General features: G+C 46.3%; 1 protein-coding gene across 2 annotated transcripts; it reads left to right on the forward strand.

Moving 5' to 3' along the window:
- The first annotated feature begins 722 nt into the window (after positions 1-722).
- LOC100116056 (tyrosine 3-monooxygenase) lies at positions 723-12,076 on the forward strand. Of its 2 annotated transcripts, XM_008205405.4 has the most exons (8): positions 723-1,199; positions 6,125-6,236; positions 6,442-6,573; positions 6,667-6,717; positions 7,419-7,869; positions 7,958-8,326; positions 8,822-9,113; positions 9,198-12,076. In XM_008205405.4, exons 1-8 carry the CDS (start codon positions 1,134-1,136, stop codon positions 9,432-9,434), a joined length of 1,710 nt encoding a protein of 569 aa, XP_008203627.1. In that variant the 5' UTR covers positions 723-1,133; the 3' UTR covers positions 9,435-12,076. The 2 variants fall into 2 exon arrangements, with proteins under 2 accessions (XP_008203627.1, XP_016836527.1); XM_016981038.3 differs by lacking the exons at positions 6,442-6,573; positions 6,667-6,717.
- Positions 12,077-12,115: the final 39 nt, after the last annotated feature.

Below are 12,115 nucleotides of genomic sequence, written 5' to 3' on the forward strand. Positions count from 1 at the left end.
TGCTTAAAATACGTGCGCAATAAATTTCGCTAATTCGCTCGCTTATTGAATAAATCATTTCTTCGAGAAAAGATGTGCATTGTTTATTATGAAGTTGAATTTTTATTTATGAAGCTCTACGCGTACGCCATGATAAAGGAATACTTTTTTAAAATCCTCCAAACATCAGGAAGAAACAAAGAGTCATTCGGAAACGCACTAAATCTCGAAGTAATAGTCTTAATCGTCAGTGTTCTAATAATGCAACTACCGTGCATATTGCCACCTGTTACGGAATCCCCCACCTTAAATATAATTAAGCTGTACACGTGCGTTTTTGGTCTCACAGATATATTGTATATCGAGTTCAGCTACTCTTTCGCAGACAATCACTATTCCAACGAAAGACGTCATCAACCTCGTAAAAAGGTCAAAGCTCGTAAAATTCCACTCAAAACCGAAAAATTCTGAAATATCCAAAAATAATATCCTCACAGTGAATCCCCTCGCAATTCGCAGGCAATAGGTGCAACAGGCGTCTCGCCTCGTGGAAAATCGCTCGCGCACAAGTGGGAGAGAAAGAGAGAAGAAGCTTGCCATCCGCCGAGAGGCAGCAGCAGCAGTAGCAGACACGGAGAGCACAGCCGGAGGAGTAGGAGGAGAAGGTGGGGGCACCCCTGACCCCGGCTGTGCTGTGCGCGGCGCCGGTGAAGGGAGGCTGCGTTTATAACGCGTCGGCAAACCGCCCTGGAGACGCATTCGCTCGTTCGCCTCGCCCGCAGCAGACTCGGCAGCAGGGGAGCCTAATTTTGGAGAAGAGCCGCGGATCAGCCAGATAAATTCACCGTTTTTCAACTCTTGTCCCTGCGGCAGGCAGACATTGAAAATTTTTGTGATAGCCTGATTTTTCGAAGAAGCAGAAGAAGAAGATCGTCCGATTTTGTTCTCCGGATCAGAAGACGAAGAATCGTTATTTTTTTCTCGAAAGGCAGTGATAAGAATAAGAGAGTACGATTTTTCGCTGAGAAACAGCAGGCTCCCCCAAGCAGAATCGAGGTAAATTTGGATTTACATTGGCTCGCCAACAGTGTCGCGTCAGTTCGACTTTTGGAAATTTTAACGAAGAGAAACAAGAAGACAGAAGCGAAGCAACAATGGCCGTAGCTGCTGCACAGAAGAATCGCGAGATGTTTGCCATCAAGAAGTCTTACAGCATTGAGGTGAGTTTTTTTACAACTGTTTTTTTATTTCAATCTTGATTTTTTTTCATTTAGGTATTACGCTCTTGATTTCACTTGCGATTTCTTACAATACTAGTTTTTACGCAAAATAGTGTGTGGAATTATATTCTCATTTAAAATGCGAGTGTTATGTTTATTATAATGCACGCTCGGAGACTGCAAAAATCTGGTTACATAAAAAATTTGAATAATTAAAAAATTACGATCTCCAGTACTACAATTATTCCGAAGACTTTGTGTTCATTACAGGAGTACCGTTTAAATTACAAATCGGTTCACGCTGTACACTCAAGCTCGGACAAGGCGCGCGAAGTTAGAATTTCGCGCAGAGTTTACCACGCTCTCGAGATCGTCGGAACTAAACGTTTTATTTCCCGTTATGTACCATAACAATCAATAATCTGTACGCGTACGCGTAACATTCGAATTTCGCCCGGACTTTCGATTGTTCCTCTCTCGAACGCTCTCTCCGAATTCAAAGCAGCCCGAATTTCGCGACAAAAGAGAGCAGAAACCGAAACGTCGAGATTCCGTAGCAAACGCGCGCACCTGCGCAACACGCGTTCTCGCGAAAGTTTTCCTGCCTTCAAGATCGTCGCTCGGCATAATCACGCAAAGCGGAATTTCACCTCTTAAAAAAAGTGCGCCCATCGCGTTGCAAAACTTGCATGCGAATAATCGCTCCAAAACGCTTAAAAAATACTTGGCGAAACGATCCGCATCATCTCCCCCCGGCATCATTGTCCTACGTGACTTTTCGACGTCGGCTTTCGTAACTAGCAAAAAAAAAAAAAAAAAAAATTACGTCAGAAAGCGTGCATTTCGTCGGCGGCACTCACGCAGGCTTACCGGTTCCTTCGTCTTCCTTTCCAGCACCAGTGAAATTCTCCGAGTGTTAGCGCGACTCGCGCGACAGCTTGTAAACATATAGTGACGAGTCACTGCTCGCTCGTGCGCGCGCGCGAGAGAGAGAAAGTACTCGCGTCGGTTGCGGCTGTATTATATAGATACGCGCCGGCAGCGCCAGCGAGGCCTTGGGGCCCTGGGATTTACGACCTTGCACGCGGGAAATTATGTCTCGAGGCGCGATTTTTCGTCACCTTAGGCGAGGATGCGGGACTCGGCTGTATAGGTCGGAACCGGAAGATTTGCTGATGGACGTGTGGCTGCGAAGGTTTTCAATAAATTCTGTAATTCTCCTTAGTCAAGTTTAAATAACGTACGGTAACTAGATCTGATGTATAGTTCATTTATTGAAATCGATTTAATACACGCCGTTGTATAACTAGAACGTTTACTATCCAAAGTAGACTAAGACGCATCCATAATCGATCCGTTGTATAAATCATTTTTCAACATCAAAAAAGCTCAACTCGCGCAGATCAAATACTCGAATATTTATACACTCGCGTTTTTTCTCCAAGCCGATCCAGTTTTCACGCGAGTCTGATTCGAATACACAATATTAAAAAAAATTATATGCATTATATACACCGACTCTGTTTCTCGCCGTTCGAAAAGAGACCGTCGCTATTGGTCTACGTGATCTCCGAGAGACTCGTGTACACGAGCGGCTTCCTCTCGCGACTTTCTCCGCGTGTCACTGACGAAAAATATTCTAAGTATCGGAACGCGCAGCGTAACGGATAATTAGATAATTATTCCCAGTGGAATGCGCCCGTTTATACACTGCGCGATTGCGTCTCTCATCTCCCGGTGAAAATTCGAAGGTGCTGGAAGAGTTCTCCTCTAAATTCGTCTTCGCGCTAGATGCATCGTAATTCGTGTTCCCAATCCCGAACCACTTTTATATCTTGATTTATATAGCGTATAGGATTTAACTGAGTCCCGAATCCTTTTTTTCATACCACACAGCGCGGTGACATTGGACGCCTCTACCTATACATACGAACAAATACATCGAATCAGAAAAAGTTGTTTTGTTAATATTGTGAGTAAGTGCGCTCACGCAGTGTGTATACAATATCTCGGCTCTAGTATAAACCGTACGCGTGTAAAAAAGAATCGGGTCTTTTTCTCGCGTTTCTTCAGCGGCATTTCCATCGCGAGCAGAGCAAAAAGGAAAAAAGTTCTCTACCGCACGCACGCATCGGAACGTCCCTGAACTCGCTTCTAGACCATTCCAGCTCGCGGTGTGTCTATGTGCGAGCTTACGTATATACCGATCTTTCACGCAGCATTGTTCGATCGAGAGATCAGCTGCGCGAACGTACGCATACCGGAAGAGCACCTTTTTCGAGCACAAAGCGATCGCCGCTGATCGTTACTCCACGAGTCTAACCTGTATGACGACTGATGTGTAATATATACGCGGTATATAGCCAGCGAGTGTTTATCCTTTATTCCGAGGTGGACGAATTTCGAGGCCTCTTCTGATTGTTTAATCTCGCGGCTGTGTATAGGAAAGAATGCGCGAGCGCGCGGGTATAATGATCGAGCCGAGAGAGGGAAAATGTAGGCTCAGTAACATATACTTTTAGATCATTACATGCATCATCATTTTACTGGTATACGCGATATGCAAATGAAGCATAGTTTCATTATCTAACACTCCCGCAAGGGTAAGACCGCTAGATGACTTTGAAAATCGGCTTTTTTCATCCTCTGAACTACCGCCAGCCGTATCAATTTTATAATTAGTTATACTCGGCTTCGCAAAAAGCCGATTACTCAATCGTTCTGAATCTAGCACGATCGATTTATTCCAATGTAATATTATCATCCATTTATTTATTTTTTTTTTAATTTCCGAATGAGAAATAATAGTAATGATCGAAAGCAAAAGTATGATTTCTCCTCTCTCGGATCCACCTAATTATCTCTCCAAACAATTACCGGTCACGCAAAGATTTTCCTCTCCGCGCACGCGTTCTTGTCTCTCATTGAACCATCTAACGTGCCTATAATGGCCGCCTCAATCTTATTGAGAAATCGATCGTCCTTGCAGGAGCTGGCTCGCTCCGTAATTATGAATACGTTATAAAATACTCTCGCGCCTCTACACACATCCTCCACACAGATAGCGATACGAAAAACGCGGCAAAAAAAAGAAACAAACCAGTCGGAGAAAAACTGGCGTCTCTCCTTGAAGTCTCGCCCGAGCATAAGAGCAAGGCTGGGCTCACGTGCGCGCGCGAGCCGGGACCGTTATGTCGCGCCGCGAGAGAGCCAATAGCGGGGGCGAGCCTCCGAGACAGGTGCATCGCTGCCGATTTATGCTAACTAGCGCGTCGAGATGGGTTGATACGGCTCTTTTTTTTACCGTCGCGCATTCGATCGGGATTCGAATGCGCGGAGATCGGAAACTTTTTGTCCTCGTGAATCGATTACACGTCGTTGAGATGTATAAGTATGAGGTTGAATTTAGTGAGTTATCGAAGGTACTGTTGCATCACAGCGTTTAATACCTTGACGTCACGAATACTCGTCGTTAAAATAATCCATGAATTTCGTGCGGAGTCGACTGCTGCGCATGTAAAAATAAATGCGATTCACTGCGCGGAATGCAATTTTTGTTTTAGTACCCTTCGAAATTTTTTTTTCCTCCATTACGTCAGACGCGAGCGAATTCTTCATTATCACGTTTTGTTTTGCAACGACGGTTCGCGTATGCATGGTTTAACGAAAAATCGGAAGAACGATACACGGAGAGCGATTTTCACTATATAGACTGGCATGAGTCTGCACGCCAGGATAATCGTGTCAATGCTGCGTTACAAAGCAATTGGAGTTCTCATTACAATAGCAATTTTACTTTCAAGAACGGCTTTTTAGAAATGCCTCTCCTCGCTCCTTGGATCACGTCCAAATTTCAAAACCGTTTTCCTGTACCTCTGCACGTGTTCTCCCGTAGAACGAAAGGACATAATACAGCCTCATCCGTCTGTTACCACTGATTTCTATCATCTCCAGAACTCGTTTCTCTCATCTCTGAAAACCAACGCAATCGCAAAAATCCAAAGTCAAAAAAAAAAAAAAAAACTGGTCCCGTACACCCTCGCGCGGATAACGAAGACGTTAGGATAGCCGCGCGCTTGTTGAAACGAGTCTCGCGCGCGTAATCGCGTGGCGTAAGAGGCCGTCGCCGCACACACTCATCGTTCGACGATCCAGTGTAGAGGCTCGAGTACTTGGCCCACTTATGCGCGGCGGCGCGTGCCAATTGCCGCGCGTGATTTGCGCGGATCCTCGTGCCGCGGAAAAATGCTCTCTGTGCGCGGCCTGTTGTGTTGGATGACGACGACGAGTCTGTCACCTCGACCCTCGCACCACCTGCGCGAGAGATAAGAGGCGGCGATTGTTACGTGCGTTGCCGAGTGACCGTAAGCGTGCCCTTGGGGATCTTGGGAGAAGCGCGGGAAATGCCTAAGGTGGTCGATTTTTTTTAAAATGCTGCTCTCTGAAGTCTGAATCATCTTCAACAGTGCAACGAGCGTGTGGGTTTAGGTAAACGTTCCATGTGTGAAAATGGGATGGATCAGAGGTAGAGGCATCGGTTTCATTTCCGCGGCTTCAACGGCAGATATACACACCTGTCACGAAGTTAACACCCACGTATTTCCTACCGTTTAGCGCTTTTCACTAGGCTTTTCTTTCGACGGGTCCAGGCGAAGCAAAGCGTCAGAGAAGTCGTTACGCGGCGGAAATGGTCTTTCCCTCTCTGGTCTTTGTTCCGCGATTGTCTTCACCTAATTGCCATGATCGAGGAGTCGCGAACTCGCGCAATTGTCTCGCACACTCGGGTTTCACTCGGCTTACCAGCAAAGTTATTGCTGTAACGCGAACTTCTCAATTAGCCGACAATTCATAATTCGTATTGTAAAAATTAGAGAGCTTCACGAGATCCGAACAATAAAAGAAATGCTTCCTTTTCTGTGTTTCAGAATGGATACCCGGCAAGACGTCGTTCTCTCGTAGACGACGCTCGTTTCGAGACATTGGTTGTCAAGCAGACGAAGCAGAGTGTGCTGGAAGAGGCTCGCCAACGAGCGAATGGTAAGTTCGAAACCTTTCTTGTTTTTCATCCTTTAAACTGTTCTCGTTATCTCGATGTTTCAAAATTTAAGTTCAGCATGTTGCCTTGCCAATTTAATTTTCGCAACAAGTCAGACATTAGAACATTCATTTTGCACGTTGTTTTGCGAATCAGTGTTGCATGAGATGTGTTTGTTTTTTGTTCGTTCTCCGTAACACTATATAGATTCACCCGTCGATCCGGCAATGTATGGCCAGGAGCAGATCAACAAAGAGGATCAACCCTTTGACAATTCGTCGGCATCTTCCAGCGATGACGAGCAGCAAGAAACACTTGCTTGCGCGGCCAAAGAAGGCGGTAAGAGTCTTTACTCTCTGTTTGTTTATTTACTTTTTTCTTTTACAAGCGAATGCGGCATGTGCATGAACGTTGCGTGTATTTGATTTCTAGAAGCCAAAGCGGAAGCATCATCCTCAGACGGCGAAGAGAAGGGGGACGACGGTAAGTGTCGAGACAATTATAGGAATTTCGCCTCGCTCGAAAGACTCGCGACCCGAAAAGAGCCGCGTGAAGGAAAAGGGAAAGCGCTTATTGTCGAGAGCTCTGCCGTACTCGTGCAAATTATACTTTTTCTGCTCGCTCATTCGAAATTGCGTTACGTGTTGCTCTACATTCTTCGCGTGTACTTTTATTACGTCTAAATTCGCTGCCTATGTATTCGAAAAATCCTCTGCATCGTCATTAAAAAAAAAAACTCGGAGATTTCACTTCTGGCCTTTTTTCACACTCCACCTAACTCTCCTCCTTTCATTCGAGCAATTCACGCCACGTCTGCGCGCGTTCACACCCCCGCGTCCGGATTTTAAAGGTCGCCGGATAAAATGTGTAACGCAGTTAGCGTCCCCTTTTGCACCCCCTCCCGCAGCTCTACGTACGACGTCACGTGCGCTAGAGGCACTCTCACGGTCCCGCTCTCTCTCCATTACCCTTATTACCTTTGATGCGCGGAAATGGACTTAAAATTGCTGGCTACCTCGTCGGGATTCAGCTTGCGCCGAAGGAGTCGCAGAGGCTTCTCTAAGTGATTTCTCCCACTTGCTCGCGAGAGTAACGACGCGCGAAGCTGTAAATTTTCGCGATCTCTGACGTAAGAAATCATCCGACGCTCGACTAAGCGGGAATTTTTTCACGTTTTCTCGCAGATTTCGGCCTGACGGAAGAAGAACTGGTGCTCGCGCGCTCCATCGCTGAGAACCCCGATGACCAGTCGGTGCAGACTGCCGCCCTGGTGTTGCGGCTCCGCGAGGGCATGTCCTCGCTGCCACGCATCCTCAAGACAATCGAGAACTTCAAGGGCCAGGTGGCCCACGTCGAGACCCGTCCCTCGAAGAAGGAGGGCCAGTTCGACGTGCTGGTCAAGGTGAACATGAGCCGCCACAACCTGTCGTCTCTCATCAGGAACCTGAGACAGGGTTCGTCACTCGGTGGACTTACCCTCCTGGCGGAGGACACCAACGCCGTGACCGTCAAGGATCCCTGGTTTCCGCGTCACGCCTCCGACCTGGACAACTGCAACCACCTGATGACCAAGTACGAGCCCGACCTCGACATGAGCCACCCCGGATTCGCCGACAAGGAATACAGGGCGCGCAGGTGAGTGTCTCTTCGTCTTTCGCTCTTAGCAAACATCCGATCTTCGAAGAAGCTGTCTAACGATGATCGACGAATTTCCGTTCTTCAGGAAACTGATCGCCGAGATCGCCTTCGCCTACAAGTACGGCGACCCCATACCCAACATCCCCTACACCGAGACCGAGAACGAGACCTGGAAGCGCGTGTTCAACACCCTGGTCGACCTGGTGCCCAAGCACGCCTGCAAGGAGTACCAGCGCGTCTTCCAGAAGCTCCGCGAGGAGAAGATCTTCGAACCCCACCGCGTACCCCAGCTCCAGGAGGTCAGCGACTTCCTCAAGAAGAACACCGGCTTCACACTGCGTCCGGCTGCTGGTCTCCTCACGGCCCGTGACTTCCTCTCCAGCCTTGCGTTCAGAATATTCCAGAGCACGCAGTACATCCGCCACATCAACAGCCCCTACCACACACCCGAACCGTGAGTATTTTACCGTATACACTTTCCGTGCACTCGATCAAAGCCATAACCCGTCGAAATAACCAGACAGCCTCGGGGGACAATCAATATCATACAGTAGCGTGGGTGGGAGTATAGGGTAGTCGCGAGCGCGCACAGAGCGGAGCATCCATCTCTCAAAGAGCGAACGATCATAATGGAGTTAGCGCGGCTCTCTAAGCTTGTAATGGAACTCTAATTGGCTTTTAACGACGCGATGGCGTTGATAACTCAGTTGCGAATATATATAGAGACTCGTTCTTCCCTCCCGCGCGCTGTACGCGTTTAACTTTGGAATTTCGATTTTGCCTGGACACACAGGAGCACACCTGGAGCTTATTCGATTGTCGGTACATGTGGCGAAGTTCGAGCTAAACGCGTTACCAGGATAACACAGTTGACGCTGGCTACGCGTGTAATGACCGTCGAGTATCGAATTTTGTGAAAAAAATGCATTGGTGTCTTTGCCCCCAACAGCGACGCGATCCACGAGCTTCTCGGACACATGCCTCTCCTGGCCGACCCGAGCTTCGCTCAGTTCTCCCAGGAAATCGGTCTGGCCTCTCTGGGCGCCAGCGACGAAGAGATCGAGAAGCTGTCGACCATCTACTGGTTCACCGTCGAGTTCGGTCTGTGCAAGGAGGGAACCGAGACCAAAGCCTACGGAGCCGGTCTCCTCTCGGCCTACGGCGAGCTCCTTCACTCCCTCAGCGACAAGTGCGAGCACCGACCATTCGAGCCATCCACCACCGCAGTTCAGCCCTATCAGGTAAGTTGCTCATCATCCGACATCACGACCCATTTCTATACCACGATTCAGACCTGTAGCCTAATTGCCGATCGTTCGAAACAGGACCAAGACTACCAGCCGATCTACTACGTGGCCAACAGCTTCGAGGACGCGAAAGAGAAGTTCCGCCGTTGGGTAGCGATGATGTCGCGACCCTTCGAGGTCCGATACAACCCGCACACCCAGAGCGTCGAGGTCCTCGACAGCGTCGAGAGGCTCGAGGGCGCCGTCTCGCAGCTCAACATCGAGCTCACCCACATCACCAACGCCCTCAACAAAATGAAGTCGTCGTTTGCGTAAAGTTTCGCCGAGCCGGCGTCACCCGAGGCGGACTATTGCGACGACGTTGCGTCGGCGATGTTGACGACGTTCGACGAGAGCGTCGACGACCTGGACGACGACGACGTCGACGATGATCGAGACGATGACGATGATGGTACGTCGGAAGGCTCGCGCCGCCGGGAATCCATGGCCGGTAATTTTAGGCGACGCGCGCGCTACTCGTGGCTCAGGTATCGACGACAATTCTGCCATGTCCTGTGAGAGCTTCGCGAGTGAATATATGTAGGATGTATATCGTTGAGAAAATTTTATCGCTCGAAAGTACCAGATCTGTAAATACCCCGAGAGATGGGGGAATATTTTCATTCGGTAGACTGTGCGTGACAATGGCAATAATACGCGGATTATACTCGTTGCTGAAACTGTATTCGAGTGTTCAAATATCCCGCGATGACTAACGGTCGGAAGTTTTGAAGCTAAAAATATGGCTGACCGGAGTAGTTACAATCATGAAAGACATGGCAAGAGCTGATCGCTAGGATAAGACAATGCTTTGGAACTTGCAGTATTAAAATCGAATGTGTTTCAATAGAACGGCTCTTTTGTTAGAAAAAAGCAAACTTTTTTCGATTCGAGAAGTCTCTCCCGTATTATCGCGATGAAAAATAATATCTACAGACACTCGTTCTCCGACTGATTACACTCGCTGCCGCAAATACGTATAAACAGTCGTAGCAACGACTGTCTTCGGTATAGAAAAGCGAAGCACATCGCATACCTCCGAGCCACGACAAGCTGAAAGACTAAATTAGCTGCATCGTAGAGCAAAATCATCGAATCTACTCCTTCTCGCGATCTCAGGACTCCGCGCAGTTGTACATCCTCTAACGCAAATAGCGTAGGAATTCTCGAAAACAACCGTTATGTCACTCGGGACGTGAAAAAAGAAAAAGTATTGCGCAACTGTACAACGTCCGCGAGCGCGAGAAAAGTGAAACTTGCCTCGATGATTTTGTCACCTCAGAGCGTCCGAACACACTATACTCGTCCTCTTGGAGTCAGCCTCCTCTCGTCATTATTCATCTTATCCTTTTTCTCTTCCTCGCCTCCCTTTGTATAAAGTCTCTCCTTCGCCATCTATTGCGTCTGTTTTATTTTCATTTTTTTTTTCTCTCTCTATCTTTCTTTTCCTTACTCGCAAAAAAGCTAGCGCGCGTGCGCGGCGTGACATGCGCGACTTAAAAGTATTATTAGCTCGCGGATAAGAGAATATAAACACTTGGAGAGTCGGACACGCGTCATTATATATAACTCGTATCTCTCTATTTTTTTTCTTTGCGGAATTGCATCCAAACACACACGCGCGCGTATCTCCTTTACGAAACTCTCTCCGACTTTGATTTTCGAGCGCATGTGCCGAGCGAACCGCGCGCGCCCGCGTTCACGCCACATTATTGTTATTATATTATTATTATTATTATTATTATTATTATTTTATTGTATTATTATTATTATTATTATTATTATTATTATTATTATTATTATTATTATTATTGTACTCTACTGTATTGTATCGTAATGATCTACTATGTACTGCGGTGAAAATTGCGACACTGTCTCGGCGATTCTGGTGAATATATAGCGGATCGACGAGCCACGAGAGCTGAGACAATATATATAATGCGTTTAATGTAAAATTTTTCCAGAGATCGGGACGACAGTGCCACGACTTTGACTGTATGCTTTATATTGTATGTTATACATATTTTACTGTTAGCGTTATACTGTATTATCCGGCTAACCCACAATAAGAGAACAGCAAGCACCTGCCCGAACTGTTAGGATTGTACATACACACTGCAATTCCTTTCGTTGCACACAGTTGGAAATAATATACTTGTATACACTATTACACTGTACTTTATTATCGCAAAATTATAACTATGAACTATACATACACACACACGTGGATCAGCAAAATAAACTCTTATTATTTCAAATTATTTATATAATTTCGTTCGTAGTTGTGTTTCTTGTTGTACATTCGTCTTTTTAGATTTTAAATCGCACCACCTCTCGTGTAGTATAAATGAAAAAAAAACAAACTATGTTAGCTTATAGATCGTGGAAATTGATGTTGAAGTTTCCAGCTATGTAAGATTTTGTCTTCTCGAAGGTGTTACATCTCGAGCGCGAGGAAATCGTATTATAGCGATTATATAATCCAAGACAACGAGCCGTGCGTTCATTATCGACATATACGCATAAATATTACATGTATGCTAATGCAAATAAATACGTATCATATATGATTATAACGAGTATATTTCAACGAGATCTCTTACCCGAGTAAGTGCGCCGTGCGAAGATATACAGCTTATCAAAACGAGTTTGTGAAAAATCGATGTTGTACTGTAGAAATGTCAAGTGGATAGTCCTAACACAGCGATTGGTTATATACTTTTTTTGTATTGAAGAAAGCTTCTTTGTATCAAGTTTATCATGAGTAGTGCACACTATATGCAGTATATATAGTACTCCGTTAAGTATCCCACGCGCATTGACGGATAGCAGTATATATATGTTCTATGACCCACTTCGTTTGTATTATATTGTAAAGTATTGGCATAATAAACAAATTCAATGATGAACATTATAAATAGATGCGCCGCTTTTCATCTTCCCTATCAGCTGTATTT

The sequence above is a fragment of the Nasonia vitripennis genome, chromosome 1 (assembly GCF_009193385.2).
Source record: "Nasonia vitripennis strain AsymCx chromosome 1, Nvit_psr_1.1, whole genome shotgun sequence".
NCBI classification, from domain to species: Eukaryota; Metazoa; Arthropoda; class Insecta; order Hymenoptera; family Pteromalidae; genus Nasonia; species Nasonia vitripennis.

Coding starts and splice junctions, on each gene's coding strand:
- LOC100116056 (XM_008205405.4), top strand. CDS start 1,134: ATGGCCGTAGCTGCTGCACAGAAGAATCGCGAGATGTTTGCCATCAAG. Junction 6,718..7,418: donor CGAAGAGAAGGGGGACGACG/GTAAGTGTCGAG, acceptor GTTTTCTCGCAG/ATTTCGGCCTGACGGAAGAA. Junction 9,114..9,197: donor CCGCAGTTCAGCCCTATCAG/GTAAGTTGCTCA, acceptor CGTTCGAAACAG/GACCAAGACTACCAGCCGAT.